The following is a 17,136-nucleotide window of genomic DNA, read 5'->3' as shown; positions in this document are numbered from 1 at the left end:
GGATATCTTAACAAAATCATGAATTAAGTATTAGGAACAGAACTGGAACTTGAATGAATGAATTGGACATGATTAAAATATCTTAAGATCTCCTTAAGCCAATCTTCTGACTAAAATCCAACAAAAATGTTTGAATTTGAGTCCATCATTGAAATAGTCATACATATAGAACAATTAAAAATTTGCCAAGAGAAACTGGTCAAGCTTAAATCCACAATGTTGCAAATAGCCAATTGCAGTATATACTGTAGATGTCAACATATACACTGATCAGCCATAACATTAAAACCACCTCCACTCACTGTCCATTTTATCAGCTACACTTACCATATAGAAGCACTTTGTAGTTCTACAATCACTGACTGTAGTCCATCTGTGTCTCTACATACTTTTTTTTAACCTGCTTTCACCCTGTTCTTCAATGGACAGGACCCCCACAGCAGATATTATTTGGGTGGTGGATCATTCTCAGCACTGCATTGACACTGACATGGTGGTGGTGTGTTAGTGTGTGTTGTGCTGGTATGAGTGGATAAGACACAGCAGCGCTGATGGAGTTTTTAAACACCTCACTGTCACTGCTGGACTGAGAATAGTCCACCAACCAAAAATATCCAGCCAACAGCACCCCATGGGCAGCATCCTGTGACCACTGATGAAGGTCTAGAAGATGACCAACTCAAACAGCTGCAATAGATGAGTGATCATCTCCAACTTTACATCTACAAGGTGGACCAACTAAGTAACGTGTCTAATAGAGTGGACAGTGAGTGGACACGGTATTTAAAAACTCCAGCAGCGCTGCTGTGTCTGATCCACTCATACCAGCACAACACACAGTAACACACCACCACCATGTCATTGTCACTGCAGTGCTGAGAATGATCCACCACCTAAATAATACCTACTCTGTAGTGGTCCTGGGAGAGTCCTGACCATTGAAGAACAGCATGAAAGGGGGCTAACAAAGCATGCAGAGAAACAGATGGACTACAGTCAGTAATTGTAGAACTACAAAGTGCTTCTACATGGTAAGTGGAGCTGATAAAATGGACAGTGAGTGTAGAAACAAGGATGTTATGGCTGGTCAGTGTACAAACCCAGTTTCAAAAACGTAGGACACATTTAAATAGAAACAGACTGTAAAGCAATTCTTTATAACTTATATTTGATTATAAACAGTACAAAACTGTTTTAACTAATCCATTTTTTGTGTATATAAGCTCACACTAAATTTGATGGCTGCCACACATTCCAGAAAAGCAGATGTAACATGTAATAAAGTGCTAATAGAAGGTACATAGAGCATACTGTGCATTCAGGTAACAGAAATACTACCCTACATGCGGCTTTCAGCAAACTGGATTATTACTGGAGACTCACACCACAGCACTTCCCTCCTCCCTTGATTTCCCTTGGAAATCTTTTCCTCACGACACAATATCAAAACTTTCCATCAGTCTCCCTCCCCTCTACCAGTAATTGCCTTCACACCGTCTCACTCATGGCTGCCATCGCGCTCTGAAAGATCTCAAGTTAGATCTTAATTATGGTGTTTTAATTAACACTGCAATACATAGACAGACGGTTTCAGCGCGTGACTTTGCACTTTTCTTAAGATAGATCTGCCTTTTCAGGCACAGATTTTATTGCAGTTAATTACAGCAATTCCAAGCAAAGGCAAAACGCACACACGTACTAAAACTGTCAAAATATCTCAATACTTTTTAATTCTGCTATTAGGAATGTCAAGGATTAACCGATAACCAACACAGAAGTCACTGTTTGAATAATAATGCTGGTTTTAAAAAATATATTAAATATAAATATAAATTCATTTCCAACTGCTAACACCTCACTCCAGCTACAGTCTGTACAGAATGTGGATTAGAACCTCACCCCGACCTAGCTTCAAATGTGCATGTCCCAGCTCTGTGTACATCCGCATTTGAAGTTTTTTTTAACATAATATTTTCTTTTTTACCACCACTTATCCTGATCAGCATCACAGTGGGTCCAGTTTCCCCAAAATCAGTGAGCACCATACAGTGTGCCACCCGGACACTTTTTATACATTATTTATTCATTCATTCAATCATTTTCTTATGCGCTTATCCAATTAGGGTCGCGGGGGCTGGGGTGGGGTGCTGGAGCCTATACCAGCTTTTCAATGGGCGCAAGACACACAGTAACACCCTGGACAAGACGCCAGTCCATCGCTGGGCAGACACACATACACACACACATACACACACCCATTCACTTATAGGGCAATTCAGTGTCTCCAATTGACCTGACTGCATGTTTTTGGACTGTGGGAGGAAACCCACGCAGACACGGGGAGAACATGCAAACTCCACACAGAAAAGACCCGGACCGCCCCGCCTGGGGATCGAACCCAAGACCTTCTTGCTGTGAGGCGACAGTGCTACCCACTAAGCCACCGTATGGAGTCTGACGGCGTGTAAAACTCTGCTCATGTGAATGTGTTTTTTTTGTTTGTTTTTAACGTGAATATTTTGCATCATCTTCCAGTATAAAGATATTATTAATTTATTATGATTTTAACTTCATGATTTATGCAACAGTTCAATGTCAAACACAGTCATGGACAATTTTGTACCTCCAATTCACCTCACTTGCATGTCTTTGGACTGTGGGCCACCATACATACCACCCTCCAGTATAAAGGTAAAACTCTGCTTATCATCTTATAATGACTACACTGTCAGAAAGAGTTTTAAAATTCTGAGTGCATCTTAATGATGATTAGCACGTTTAGTTGCTTGTAATGAACTCTGCTTGTAATGACCTGTGCTTGTGCTTACAGTGTTTATGTTCACCTTATTGTTCTACATTACTGCCATGTTTAACCCTTTGATGCACAACCTGGGTCAAAAGTGACCCAACTGAGTTTTTATTTTCTATATCTTTGCAATAAATTAATTTCGTCATTCAAGCTTGCATGAATTTTTCAATTAACTTGTTTTTGATCATCACAAATCCTTATTTCAGTTTTATATTTGTTGCTTTTTTAATAAAAATCATTTTTGTATCACTACCCTTCTAATGCACAACATGGGTCAAAATGACCCTTATGTATTTACTGGAATTTGACAGAAACTACTGACATTTGTAAGTGTTTGTAGTCAAAAACATATTTACTGATCTTTTGAAAGACAACCAAAGATTAGGCTCTTGAATCTTGAATATTATATATCCAATACTATTTGCTTGCTAGCTGTTTACATATTGTAGTATAGATAGCTGTTATTAGCTAAGACAGCAAATACATGAATAACTGACAAATGTGCATATGAAAATATTCTTGAATGGATGAATATGGGTCATTTTTGACCAATGTTGTGCATTAGAAGGGGTTTGCTTAGCTTGTGCATCAAAGGGTTAATGTATTTTTTTTTAATGAAATAGGGCATTTAAAGGTAAACGTTCACATTCACATTTAAATTTACATTGGCAGCAATGCAGCAGCTAAAGGAAATAGTCAAATGAGTAATGAAATGTAGCAAAAGTCAATGAGCCAAGCATATAGAGATTGTCTTGCTGATACTATAATAATATAATTCCTCTTTAGTTACTTGCCAGTATTGTCTTCTGCAGATGAGGTACTAATTTGTTTTGCTAGTTTAAACACACTACATGGCCAAAATATGCGGATACCTGACTATGAGCTTCTAACATCAAGGATATAAATAGGGGGTTGACCCTGCCTTCACTTGCAAGTGGAAGATCATATTGATATTTTTCCATTATGTTTCTTAAAGTAATCAACATTAAATATTCAGATGTATACTGATTTGCTCAGAGCACATATCTAATCACAAACAAACAAAAATAAAACCGTCTGTATAGAACACCTGGTAATGTCTGACTCATACACATACAGTACATAGTGTACTAACCTGAGTCCATAGAGAACAGTTCCATCTGGATGCAGGCGAATCATGCGGTTCTTGACAGTGACCCCGTGAACAAAGGATTTCTTGTCGTTTATGAAGTAAGTGTCAGGAACCCAGAGCTGATCGGCCACACGATTATCCAGCGTCAGATTCAGAGGGATCCCTGTGTAGGACAAGCGTTTATCACGCCATGACTGCTGGAAATACATGGTGATGGTGTAGTCCTGCACAGAGAGACACAAGTACATTCAGAATTGAAGTCGAGAGTTTATTTACAAGGACAGTAGCATGACAGTGTTCAGTTTTTGGTGAATGTTGTAACAAAGCAGGTTGTGTTTTGCTATTAAATAAAAATAACCCAATTACAAATGTTTTAATCAAGGTAGAACAATACTGTGGCTAAAAGCTACTCACAAAAAAGTATTATTGCAAATAAATAAGGGGGCAGCACTGTGGCTAAGTGGGTAGCACTGTCGCCTCACAGCAAGAAGGTCCTGGGTTCAATCCCCACGTGGGGCGGTCCGGGTCCTTTTCCTCCAGAGCTCCGTTTTCCTCCCACAGTCATGCAAGTGAGGTAAATTGGAGACACTAAGTTGTCCAAGACTGTACTCGATATAACCTTGTGAACTGATGAATCTTGTGTAATGAGTTACTACAGTTTCTGTCATGAATGTAACCAAAGTGTGAAACATGACATTAAAACAAAAACAAACAAACAAATAAGGTGGCCAAAATAACTGAAACCAGTATCAAATAAAAGATACAACATCTGCAGTCAACAATAGAGAAAGTGGACACAACAGGGAAAACGCAGAACTGAGAACTGGCTGTCACAATATGACAGGCTGCTATGACAGTCTGCGACAACTCAGATCTAAAAAAAAAAAAAAAAAAAAAAAAATATATATATACAGTGTATCACAAAAGTGAGTACACCCCTCACATTTCTGCAGATATTTAAGTATATCTTTTCATGGGACAACACTGACAAAATGACACTTTGACACAATGAAAAGTAGTCTGTGTGCAGCTTATATAACAGTGTAAATTTATTCTTCCCTCAAAATAACTCAATATACAGCCATTAATGTCTAAACCACCGGCAACAAAAGTGAGTACACCCCTAAGAGACTACACCCCTAAATGTCCAAATTGAGCACTGCTTGTCATTTTCCCTCCAAAATGTAATGTGATTTGTTAGTGTTACTAGGTCTCAGGTGTGCATAGGGAGCAGGTGTGTTCAATTTAGTAGTACAGCTCTCACACTCTCTCATACTGGTCACTGAAAGTTCCAACATGGCACCTCATGGCAAAGAACTCTCTAAGGATCTTAAAAGACGAATTGTTGCGCTACATGAAGATGGCCAAGGCTACAAGAAGATTGCCAACACCCTAAAACTGAACTGCAGCACAGTGGCCAAGATCATCCAGCGTTTTAAAAGAGCAGGGTCCACTCAGAACAGACCTCGCATTGGTCGTCCAAAGAAGCTGAGTGCACGTGCTCAGCGTCACATCCAACTGCTGTCTTTGAAAGATAGGCGCAGGAGTGCTGTCAGCATTGCTGCAGAGATTGAAAAGGTAGGGGGTCAGCCTGTCAGTGCTCAGACCATACGCCGCACACTACATCAAATTGGTCTGCATGGCTGTCACCCCAGAAGGAAGCCTCTTCTGAAGTCTCTACACAAGAAAGCCCGCAAACAGTTGCTGAAGACATGTCAACAAAGGACATGGATTACTGGAACCATGTCCTATGGTCTGATGAGACCAAGATTAATTTGTTTGGTTCAGATGGTCTCAAGCATGTGTGGCGGCAATCAGGTGAGGAGTACAAAGATAAGTGTGTCATGCCTACAGTCAAGCATGGTGGTGGGAATGCCATGGTCTGGGGCTGCATGAGTGCAGCAGGTGTTGGGGAGTTACATTTCATTGAGGGACACATGAACTCCAATATGCACTGTGAAATACTGAAGCAGAGCATGACCCTTTCCCTCTGGAAACTGGGTCGCAGGGCAGTGTTCCAGCATGATAATGACCCCAAACACACCTCTAACACGACCACTGCTTTATTGAAGAGGCTGAGGGTAAAGGTGATGGACTGGCCAAGCATGTCTCCAGACCTAAACCCAATAGAACATCTTTGGGGCATCCTCAAGCGGAAGGTGGAGGAGCGCAAAGTCTCGAATATCCGCCAGCTCCGTGATGTCGTCATGGAAAAGCATTCCAGTGGCAACCTGTGAAGCTCTGGTAAACTCCATGCCCAGGAGAGTTAAGGCAGTTCTGGGAAATAATGGTGGCCACACAAAATATTGACACTTCAGGAACTTTCACTAAGGGGTGTACTCACTTTTGTTGCCGGTGGTTTAGACATTAATGGCTGTATATTGAGTTATTTTGAGGGAAGAATAAATTTACACTGTTATATAAGCTGCACACAGAGTACTTTTCATTGTGTCAAAGTGTCATTTTGTCAGTGTTGTCCCATGAAAAGATATACTTAAATATCTGCAGAAATGTGAGGGGTGTACTCACTTTTGTGATACACTGTATATATAGGGAATATAGGGAACCCTAAACGCAAGCTGAGGGCAGAAAATTATGAGCGGTAAGCCCACCCACACTCTTCATGGTTACACTCTGTGGAGAGAAGGGTCGTCACACCACCTCTCGGGTAGCTCACTCATCCAGATTGGTTACAAGGTGACACCCCTAGACTGCAGCAATGGCAACTGAGTTCCCTGAAAAAAGACAAAGCATGCTGGCCCCACATGCAAGCAGGAAACCAGATCAGACCTAACCAGGCATCACGGAGAATTTTCACAGAGAAAACCACATTTGCCAGACAGGAGCCGACCAATCTGAGAAGAAGAAAACTGTAGTATACACCGATCAGCCATAACATTAAAACCACCTCCTTGTTTCTACACTCACTGTCCATTTTATCAGCTCCACTTACCATATAGAAGCACTTTTGTAGTTCTACAATTACTGACTGTAGTCCATCTGTGTCTCCACATACTGTTTTAGCTTGCTTTCACCCTGTTCTTCAATGGTCAGGACCCACACAGGACCACCACAGAGCAGATATTATTTAGGTGGTGGATCATTCTCAGCACTGCAATGACATGGTGCTGGTGTGAGTGGATCAGACACAGCAGCGCTGCTGGAGTTTTTAAATACTGTGTCCACTCACTGTCCACTCTTTTAGACACTCCTACCTAGTTGGTCCACCTTGGAGATGTAAAGTCAGAGACGATCGTTCATCTATTGCTGCTGTTTGAGTTGGTCATCTTCTAGACCTTCATCAGTGGTCACAGGACGCTGCCCACGGGGCGCTGTTGGCTGGATATTTTTGGTTGGTGGACTATTCCCAGTCCAGCAGTGACAGTGAGGTGTTTAAAAACTCAATCAGCATTGCTGTGTCTTATCCACTCATACCAGCACAACACACACTAACACACCACCACCATGTCATTGTCACTGCAGGGCTGAGAATGATCCACCACCTAAATAATACCTACTCTGTAGTGGTCCTGTGGGGGTCCTGACCATTGAAGAACAGCATGAAAGGGAAACAGATGAAAGCATGCAGAGAAACAGATGAACTACAGTCAGTAATTGTAGAACTACAAAGTGATTCTATATGGTAAGTGGAGCTGATAAAATGGACAGTGAGTGTAGAAACAAGGAGGTGGTTTTAATGTTATGGCTGATCAGTGTATAGAAGAGCTTCCACCTGGAGCGAATTAACACTGACGAGGCGCAGGTGATAGGCAATTAAAACGAACCAACACATCAATCATCTGTGCCTCCATGCCCACACTGCTGGCCAAAATGGCAACACAAAAGGACACAACTTCTAACTTTACTCACTGCCGAATTCATTCACGTATGTTGTTACTGCATCACACCCAGTGATTTTAGGAAAGCCAGACCCATCGCTACCCTGACCGGTAATGATGAATAGAAAATGAAATGCAAATTTTTTTATTAGGATTTTAACTTCGTTTTACACACTTTGGTTACATTCATGACAGAAACAGTAGTTACTGGTTAAGTTTCATCAGTGCAAGTTTTTAATGTCAATTAAATTTTAATGTCAAAATTTTAATGACAATTTTGTATCTCCAGTTCACCTCACGTGCGTGTCTTTGGACTGTAGGAGGAAACTGGAGTTGAATGAAATGCAATAAAACAAATGAAAACAAACCTAAATCAGTGCAATCAGCACTTTCCCCAAGAATATAATAATTTTGCACTGATCTACAAGTTGATCTGTACATTTAAAAAAAACACTGCTCTAGACCATGTTTGAGAAAATCCCTCTTTCAGCTTTTATTTACTGGGAAAATTGTGGCCTGGGTTTTAGGTCATTATTTGGACTTCTTTACTATTGTGAATTTTAATGAATTGCCAGTGGATTCTCAGTCTCCTGCTAAAGCAGAGATGTTTACAAGTCACAAAATACGAGTCCGAGTCGAGTCATGAGTCAGTAGGCTAGAGTCCGAGTCAAGTCACGAGTCAATATAATATACACAAAACATATGTTGGAAATGTAGCATAGAAATAAACAAATAACATGTAAGTTCAGATAAAAAACAACAACAGATTAGCATCTGTATTTAGCCATTTTACTTAGTGCCTTTACTTTCCTAGGTACCAGTTAAAAGCTTAAACTGACGTTTTGTTTTCATTGCAAATTACGGCACAGCAGCCAAAATCCAAAATGCAGCAAAAAATCCATAACCACTGCTTACCTTAGCTTATGTTGTTTCAGATGCTATTACATTTATAACCGTGTGTCCCATTAGGAATAGAATCCGTTATTTTGTAAATGTGCTTATAATTAAAAACCTCCAAACTTTTCCCGCTTATGAAGTAAAACACACACAAACTCATTAGAAAGCCAATCAAGTGTTTCATTGACACGTACTCTGTGTGACGCTGCAAACTAAATACATGCAAATAACAGCATTTCTTACTAATAATTAAAATCAAAAGGTCAGAAAGTGTTTTTTTCAATCATTAGTGCAAATTCTGTAGGAGCGTTCCATTCACATTAGCTGTTACTGTGAAGCGCACTACGTATTCCACCATTTTAAGTGAGATTCGAATTCAAAGTAGGGAGCAACGCTTCATCACTTCGCCGGAAGCTGGAACATTTAGCCATTGCATGTATTGCGAGTTAAGACGGCCGGAGCGTTATTAGAGAGCAGAAAATGACACGATCAGAATGATGTCGGATTACATATATACAGTGTATCACAAAAGTGAGTACACCCCTCACATTTCTGCAGATATTTAAGTATATCTTTTCATGTGACAACACTGACAAAATGACACTTTGACACAATGAAAAGTAGTCTGTGTGCAGCTTATATAACAGTGTAAATTTATTCTTCCCTCAAAATAACTCAATATACAGCCATTAATGTCTAAACCACCAGCAACAAAAGTGAGTACACCCCTTAGTGAAAGTTCCTGAAGTGTCAATATTTTGTGTGGCCACCATTATTTCCCAGAACTGCCTTAACTCTCCTGGGCATGGAGTTTACCAGAGCTTCACAGGTTGCCACTGGAATGCTTTTCCACTCCTCCATGACAACATCACGGAGCTGGCGGATATTCGAGACTTTGCGCTCCTCCACCTTCCGCTTGAGGATGCCCCAAAGATGTTCTATTGGGTTTAGGTCTGGAGACATGCTTGGCCAGTCCATCACCTTTACCCTCAGCCTCTTCAATAAAGCAGTGGTCGTCTTAGAGGTGTGTTTGGGGTCATTATCATGCTGGAACACTGCCCTGCGACCCAGTTTCCGGAGGGAGGGGATCATGCTCTGCTTCAGTATTTCACAGTACATATTGGAGTTCATGTGTCCCTCAATGAAATGTAACTCCCCAACACCTGCTGCACTCATGCAGCCCCAGACCATGGCATTCCCACCACCATGCTTGACTGTAGGCATGACACACTTATCTTTGTAATCCTCACCTGATTGCCGCCACACATGCTTGAGACCATCTGAACCAAACAAATTAATCTTGGTCTCATCAGACCATAGGACATGGTTCCAGTAATCCATGTCCTTTGTTGACATGTCTTCAGCAAACTGTTTGCGGGCTTTCTTGTGTAGAGACTTCAGAAGAGGCTTCCTTCTGGGGTGACAGCCATGCAGACCAATTTGATGTAGTGTGTGGCGTATGGTCTGAGCACTGACAGGCTGACCCCCCACCTTTTCAATCTCTGCAGCAATGCTGACAGCACTCCTGCGCCTATCTTTCAAAGACAGCAGTTGGATGTGACGCTGAGCACGTGCACTCAGCTTCTTTGGACGACCAACGCGAGGTCTGTTCTGAGTGGACCCTGCTCTTTTAAAACGCTGGATGATCTTGGCCACTGTGCTGCAGCTCAGTTTCAGGGTGTTGGCAATCTTCTTGTAGCCTTGGCCATCTTCATGTAGCGCAACAATTCGTCTTTTAAGATCCTCAGAGAGTTCTTTGCCATGAGGTGCCATATTGGAACTTTCAGTGACCAGTATGAGAGAGTGTGAGAGCTGTACTACTAAATTGAACACACCTGCTCCCTATGCACACCTGAGACCTAGTAACACTAACAAATCACATGACATTTTGGAGGGAAAATGACAAGCAGTGCTCAATTTGGACATTTAGGGGTGTAGTCTCTTAGGGGTGTACTCACTTTTGTTGCCGGTGGTTTAGACATTAATGGCTGTATATTGCGTTATTTTGAGGGAAGAATACATTTACACTGTTATATAAGCTGCACACAGACTACTTTTCATTGTGTGAAAGTGTCATTTTGTCAGTGTTGTCCCATGAAAAGATATACTTAAATATCTGCAGAAATGTGAGGGGTGTACTCACTTTTGTGATACACTGTATCAAGTAATTTTTTGCGTCCGAGTCATTTGAAACGAGTCTGAGTCGAGTCTGAAGTCGCTGTGTGTGCGACTTAGGTGCGACTCATCTCACACACCTCTGTGTTAAAGCTCACCTAAAGAAACTGAGCCTAACTTATTTCGTGAGGCCGACACACTGGTAATCAGTATGTACACAAATCCATATCTGTCTCATGCTATTTTATATTCTATCCTAATATCAGTTCACCTGATATGGCTTAATAGTATTAGAAACCTGCACTAAAACACAGAGAAGTGGAAAAGAGCCCATAGGGAGGAGAGCTTACTGTTACCAGGACACTTAAGAAACATTTAGACAACCAGTCCATTTTTCCACATATTTAAGTGGAAGTCTGTATCTGTTAATAGCTTGAGTAAATTGTATTCAATCTGGGTTTACCATTTGAATAAACCATTTACAGCTGAACTTTCCGGAATTACAGTGCCTTGAAAAAGTATTCATACCCCTTGAACTTTTCCACATTTTTTCACGTTACACCCACAAACTTAAATGTATTTTATTGTGATTTTATGTGATAGACCAACACAAAGTAGCAAGTAATTGTGAAGTGAAAAGAAAATGATACATGTTTTTTTTTTTTTAATAAATACAAATCTGGAAAGTGTGACATACATTTGTATTCAGCCCCCTGTACTCTGATACCCCTAAATAAAATCCAGTGTGACCAATTGCCTTCAGAAGTCACCTAATTAGTAAATAGAGTCCACCTGTGTGTAATTTATTCTGAGTATACCTACAGCTGTTCTGTGAAGGCCTCAGAGGTTTGTTAGAGAACATTAGTGATCAAACAGCATCATGAAAACCAAGGAACCCACCAGACAGGTCAGGGATAAAGTTGTGAAGAAGTGTAAAGCAGGGTTAGGTTAGAAAAAATATCTCACGGAGCACTGTTCAATCCATCATCCGAAAATGGAAGGTATATGGCACAACTGCAAACCTACCAAGACATGGCCGTCCACCTAAACTGACAGCCCAGGCAAGGAGAGCACTAATTAGAGAAGCAGCCAAGAGGCCCAGATCATGTGTTAGAATGGCCCAGTCAAAGTCCAGACCTAAATCCCATTGAGAATCTGTGGCAAGACTTGAAAATTGCTGCTCACAGACACTCTCCATCCAATCTGACTGAGCTTGAGCTATTTTGCAAAGAAGAATGGGCAAAAATTTCAGCCTCTAGATGTGCAAAGCTGGTAGACACATACCCCAAAAGACTTGCAGCTGTAATTGCAGCGAAAGGTGGTCCTACAAAGTATTGACTCAGGGAGGCTGAACACAAATGCATGCCAGAGATTTCCTTTCCAGATTTTTATTTGTAAAAAAATCTGAAAACCATGTATCATTTTTTCTTTTCACTTCACAATTACTTGCTACTTTGTGTTGGTCTATCACAGGGGTCCTCAAACTTTTTAACCGAAGGGCCAGATTACTGTTCTTCAGTGTTTCGGGGGGCCGGACCGCGGGTGAAATAGTAAACACACCCAAAAAAGCTATTTACTATGTATACTGGATGTATTCTGGATCTGTGCTTTGTATAATTGTAGTTCATAATGATAATGCAGAAATTTTATTTATTTTAATAATTTCCATTATCCTACCTCATACAGTGTTTCCTTAAAAAATCAATGTGAACTGTAAGCCTGCTTTTGCCTGACGAGAGTAAGCGTCAGGTTCCATATTTGTTACTGCCAGTCATAATAGCTAATAAATGTTGATCAGTGAGTCTGGATCTGGTTGGAGATTTAAGGTGTTTCAACTTCGAAAAAGTCTGCACACAGAAGTAGATGCTCCCGAAAACGGTAGTTACTTTGAGTGCATGTTTTATTGAGATCGGGGAGCAATGGAAAGAGAAGCATAAAAATTAAACAATGTGCTTAAGTTTTGATTTTGGATGCATAAATGCGTTGATCTCCGGGAGCAGGACGTTAAAACATTTCAAAACTCGCCCCGACTCAGCCAGCGGATCTCAGTAAAGCACATCTTCAGCTCAGACAAGAATTCCTGAAACTGCCTGTAGTCAAGAGCATTAGCTTTAATGAAATTAACACAGGACACGAGCATTTTCATAACGAAATCCCACTTAACTGCTTTGCAACACAGTTCAGTGGCTGCGGTCACTCATCTCTCTATTGATGCGCCAATCACTCCCCTCACGCTTGGAGCGCCACCTGTTGGATCGCTGCCATATAATCTACTGAGACTCCGGGTGGCCAATTTTTGTTTCCTCTGTTATTTTTTCCCCCGTTATAATACTGTGAGTTCGAAGATGAACAGTGGCCAGACAACATGTATTGCTGCTGTGGTTAAAGGGGCCGGTCAAATTAAAGCATCGCGGGCCGTAGTTTGATGACCCCTGGTCTATCACATAAAATCCTAATAAAATACATTTAAGTTTGTGGGTGTAACATGAAAAAATGTGGAAAAGTTCAAGGGGTATGAATACTTTTTCAAGGCACTGTACCTGGATGTCTGCATTAAAAAATAATTCTGCCTTAACGAACACTTGTACTGAATCCTTCACAGTTCATGTACTGCCTTATATTTAAGCAATAGAACAACAAAGAAGATACATTTGTTTTCTAAACACTGATCTGACAGCCCTCTTTAGATCAGGGCACAGCATCTTGATTAAGTCTAGACTCTATTTTCAAAACATGCCTATTTAAACCATTCTGTGCGTTCTTAGCACCTTTGTAGGTAATTGGTACCCTGACATTCCCGTAATACAATCTCTCAGTGAGGGTTTCCTCTTAATATTTTAGTATTACACTTACCTGCCTAGGCCTGAACCAGCAAATCAGCCCAAACAATAATGCATCTGCCACCATACTTCATAGTGGGGACTGAACTTTGGTGCTGTTATGCAATGCACATTTTAGTTTGCTCTGAGCCTTTTCGGTTTGCCTTTCAGCTTTATATGTCCTTACAATTCTTTTCTTAGGTCTTTTTAATTCATGGAGTTGCCACCAGCCTTAAGCCTGGTCTCTTTTAGGTGCACTTAACAGGGAGTTAAACATAAAGCAAGGTGTATAAATATTGAATTAATTCCTCCAGTGCATTATCACATTAAGACAGAAACGCAGTGGAGCAGCATGTAGTGTGGACTGTGCAAAGCACCTGAGTTAAAACCTAAACTCTGGTGTGTTTACATTAGGGCTGCAACTATCGATTATTTTTGTAATCGAGTATTCTATCGATTATTCCAGCGATTAATCGAGTAATCGGATAAGAAATACTTTTGCTTTAACAAAGAGCAAAAACAAATACATATTAGATTAAATAAGACGTGTTTCTTAAACCAAACTGTACATTTGTATTCCTTGCATACAGGACAGTTTAAAAAATTTTAAATGCAAAAATAAATAAATCAAAAATAAATCAATTTACTTTTAAAATGTAAACAGACAACCTGAAACATCAGGTCATCAAGTCATAAATAATAATAAACAAAAATACATGAACATAAGCCTGTAATTTGTGCAACTTTCAAAACTCAACGTTTCAGCTACAGCTCACGCAGAACATAAAGCTTTAATATTTTGTTGGGAGGTTTTGTGGTGTTTGTAGGGGGATAAAAATCTGTCAGGATTGTGTCTCTAGATGAGGTAGATCTGGTGTGTGTGTGTGTGTTTGCCTAAATCTTCATAAAAGCCTGTGGTGGTTGAAACGAAGTAAAGTCAGTAAACATGAGTAAAGTAAACACGACGCTCTGATGGTGTGGATGTTATACTGAGTTTTAGTTTTATCAGCTTAAAATGATCTCAAACTTTCTGTGGTTTTCTCTGTCCAGTCTCCTCCTGTTCGCTATTTTCTCTCTATATTTTGCAGTCCGCGCTATCAAATCTCGGCTGCGTCCTAAACTGGTACGTTCAGTTCGCAGGAGCGGCGAACGTGTCCAAATACGTAGTGTTCATTAAACTGTCCGCAAAAAGAACCCGGATTAAGTCCTGTTAAGTTCTGTTTATGTTTAAGATATTTGGGACGCAGCCCTCAGATTCTTCACGTCACCTGCACACAGCGTTAAACACGCTGCGCAAAAGTGAAAGTCGACCGTGTAAAACACCGTGAGCTGTATATGGTTGTGCGGATTAAACGATTCCTCGATGCAAAAAATTTGAATCGATGATTTTTAGTAATCGATTTACTCGAGGAATCGTTTCAGCCCTAGTTTACATTCACAATAATAATTCCACAAACAATACATGACTCATGTTTTTATATGATAATTTGACCCACAACCCATACAACTTATGTGTAATTAATGTTGTCAGGTGGACACACTGGTCATTAGAATATATACAAGTCAAGTCACATTTATTTGAATAGCGCTTTTTACAATGGACTTTGTCTCAAAGCAACTTAACAAAATTCAGGACCAACAGACCAGAAACCCCTGTTGAGCAAGCCAAGGGTGACAGAGGCAAGGAAAAACTCCCTTAAAATTACACAAAAGAGGAACCAGACTCAGCAGGGACCCCATCCTCCTTGGGTGGCCTGGAGAATAATTTGAATGAATAGGATTTACACAAACCATACATACACAAAATTAAATTGAACTAAAATGGGCCCATACTAATCTATACCTGTCTCATTTATTTTCTAATATCAGTTAACATGATATGGCTTAACATTATCAGAAAACTTTATTAAAGCACTAATGGAAACGAGAGCCCATATAGAGTAGTGCTTTTTGTTCCATGGAGACTTCAGCTACATTAAGATAAGCAATCAATGTTTTCCATATCTCACATACAGTATTAGAGCTGCCATTAGCTTGACTAGACATAGTAATTTATCTGTTTTAAAATAAAAGTATGAGTTGACCGTATCTCCCATCCCATGTGACTACGCTTTTTTTAAACCAATACCAATTATTTATTTCATTTCTGGTCTTTATCAGACACCTTTATCCAAAAGACTTACAAGTGTGACCAAATACAATCCAAGCAAATGTAGCCTAGTGGTTAAGGTACTGGAATAGTAACCGAAAGATTGCTGGTTCAAGCCCCACCACCGCCAGGTTGCCACTGTTGGGCCCTTGAGCAAGGCCTTTAACCCTCAATTGCTTAGACTGCATACTGTAAGTCGCTTTGGATAAAAGTGTCTGCTAAATGCTAAAAATGTAAATGTTAAAGGCCTTGCTTAAGGGCCGAAATGTTGCAACCTGGCAGTAGTGAGGCTTAAACCAGCAATCTACTGATAACTAGTCTCATACCTAAATAACAATGTTCACAAATGTTAAAAAAAAATCCATTTAAAATTATGTTTAAGTTTTAAAAACATACAATAAACTCGCCCAGAAGGCGCAGCGGGATATTCCGCTAGCACACCAGCACCGAGATTCTGAACTCCTCGGTTCGAAACTCGGCGTTGACACCGGTCGGCTGGGCACCATCTGGCGGGCATAATTGGCAGTGCCTGCAGCAGATACTAATTAGCCATCATATCTGCAGGGTGGGGGCAAGACTATGTATGGGTGGGTGGGTCTTCATACGCTGTGTAAGGACCCTAACTGGCGGAAGAGACGCCTGTGCAGAATGCAGGGGTGAGAAGAGGAGGGCTGTACACGTGTCGGAAGAGGCGTGTACAGTGACGTGCTCTCCTCGGATGCAATCTGGTATCCCTCAGCAGCGGAAGACAAATTGAGTGCGCTAAATCGGGAGGAAAATGGGGAGAAAATGGATTAAAAAAAAAAAATACAATAAACTCAAAGTTTTGAAAGTTTTGTAAAAGTAAGTTTTAAATATTTTGTCATAGAAGAACATCTTACAGGTGTATGTACACTTCAAACCTAAACTGTATTTATCCCGAAGTTTTGAGATGAAGCTGCTCTTTCCCAAACCTAACAGGTATTGTATTTTTTCCACACGACAGAAGTATTGCCTATAAAAATGAACTCATTCATTGTCCGTTTTATCACTGCTTTAACCTATTCAGGGACGCTATGTGTACAATTCACTGGGCGAAAGGTAGGAAACACCCCGGGCAGGTCGGCAATCTATCACAGTGCAAAAGCACACACACACACACAGCAATTTTGTATCTCCAATTAACCTGACTGCATGTCTTTGGATTGTGGGAGGAAACCAGAGCTCCCAGAGAAAACCCATGCAGGGAGAACATGCAAACTCCACACAGATAGGATCTTCTTGCCCATAAAAATGCAGAGACTATGGAAATGTTTTGTATTTATCCAGGTCTCTACGCATGGCCCAAGGGTTTGTTTTCAAATGCAGTTAAAATGTTTCAATCGACTGCTCTTGCACTTCCTTCTTATCCACCTTAT

The 17,136-nt window shown here is 40.5% G+C and overlaps 1 protein-coding gene across 1 annotated transcript in view; it reads right to left on the bottom strand.

Moving 5' to 3' along the window:
- The window catches only part of gabrb1 (gamma-aminobutyric acid type A receptor subunit beta1), a 45,771-nt gene that overhangs the window by 10,898 nt on the left and 17,737 nt on the right, over positions 1–17,136 (bottom strand). Inside the window, exon 4 of the mRNA XM_062996025.1 lies at positions 3,924–4,144. Coding sequence (XP_062852095.1) covers positions 3,924–4,144 — 221 coding nt within the window. The remainder of the gene's footprint in view (positions 1–3,923; positions 4,145–17,136) is intronic.

The sequence above is a fragment of the Trichomycterus rosablanca genome, chromosome 5, assembly GCF_030014385.1.
Source record: "Trichomycterus rosablanca isolate fTriRos1 chromosome 5, fTriRos1.hap1, whole genome shotgun sequence".
Classification (NCBI taxonomy): domain Eukaryota; kingdom Metazoa; phylum Chordata; class Actinopteri; order Siluriformes; family Trichomycteridae; genus Trichomycterus; species Trichomycterus rosablanca.
This window is presented reverse-complemented; position numbering and strand designations above follow the sequence as displayed.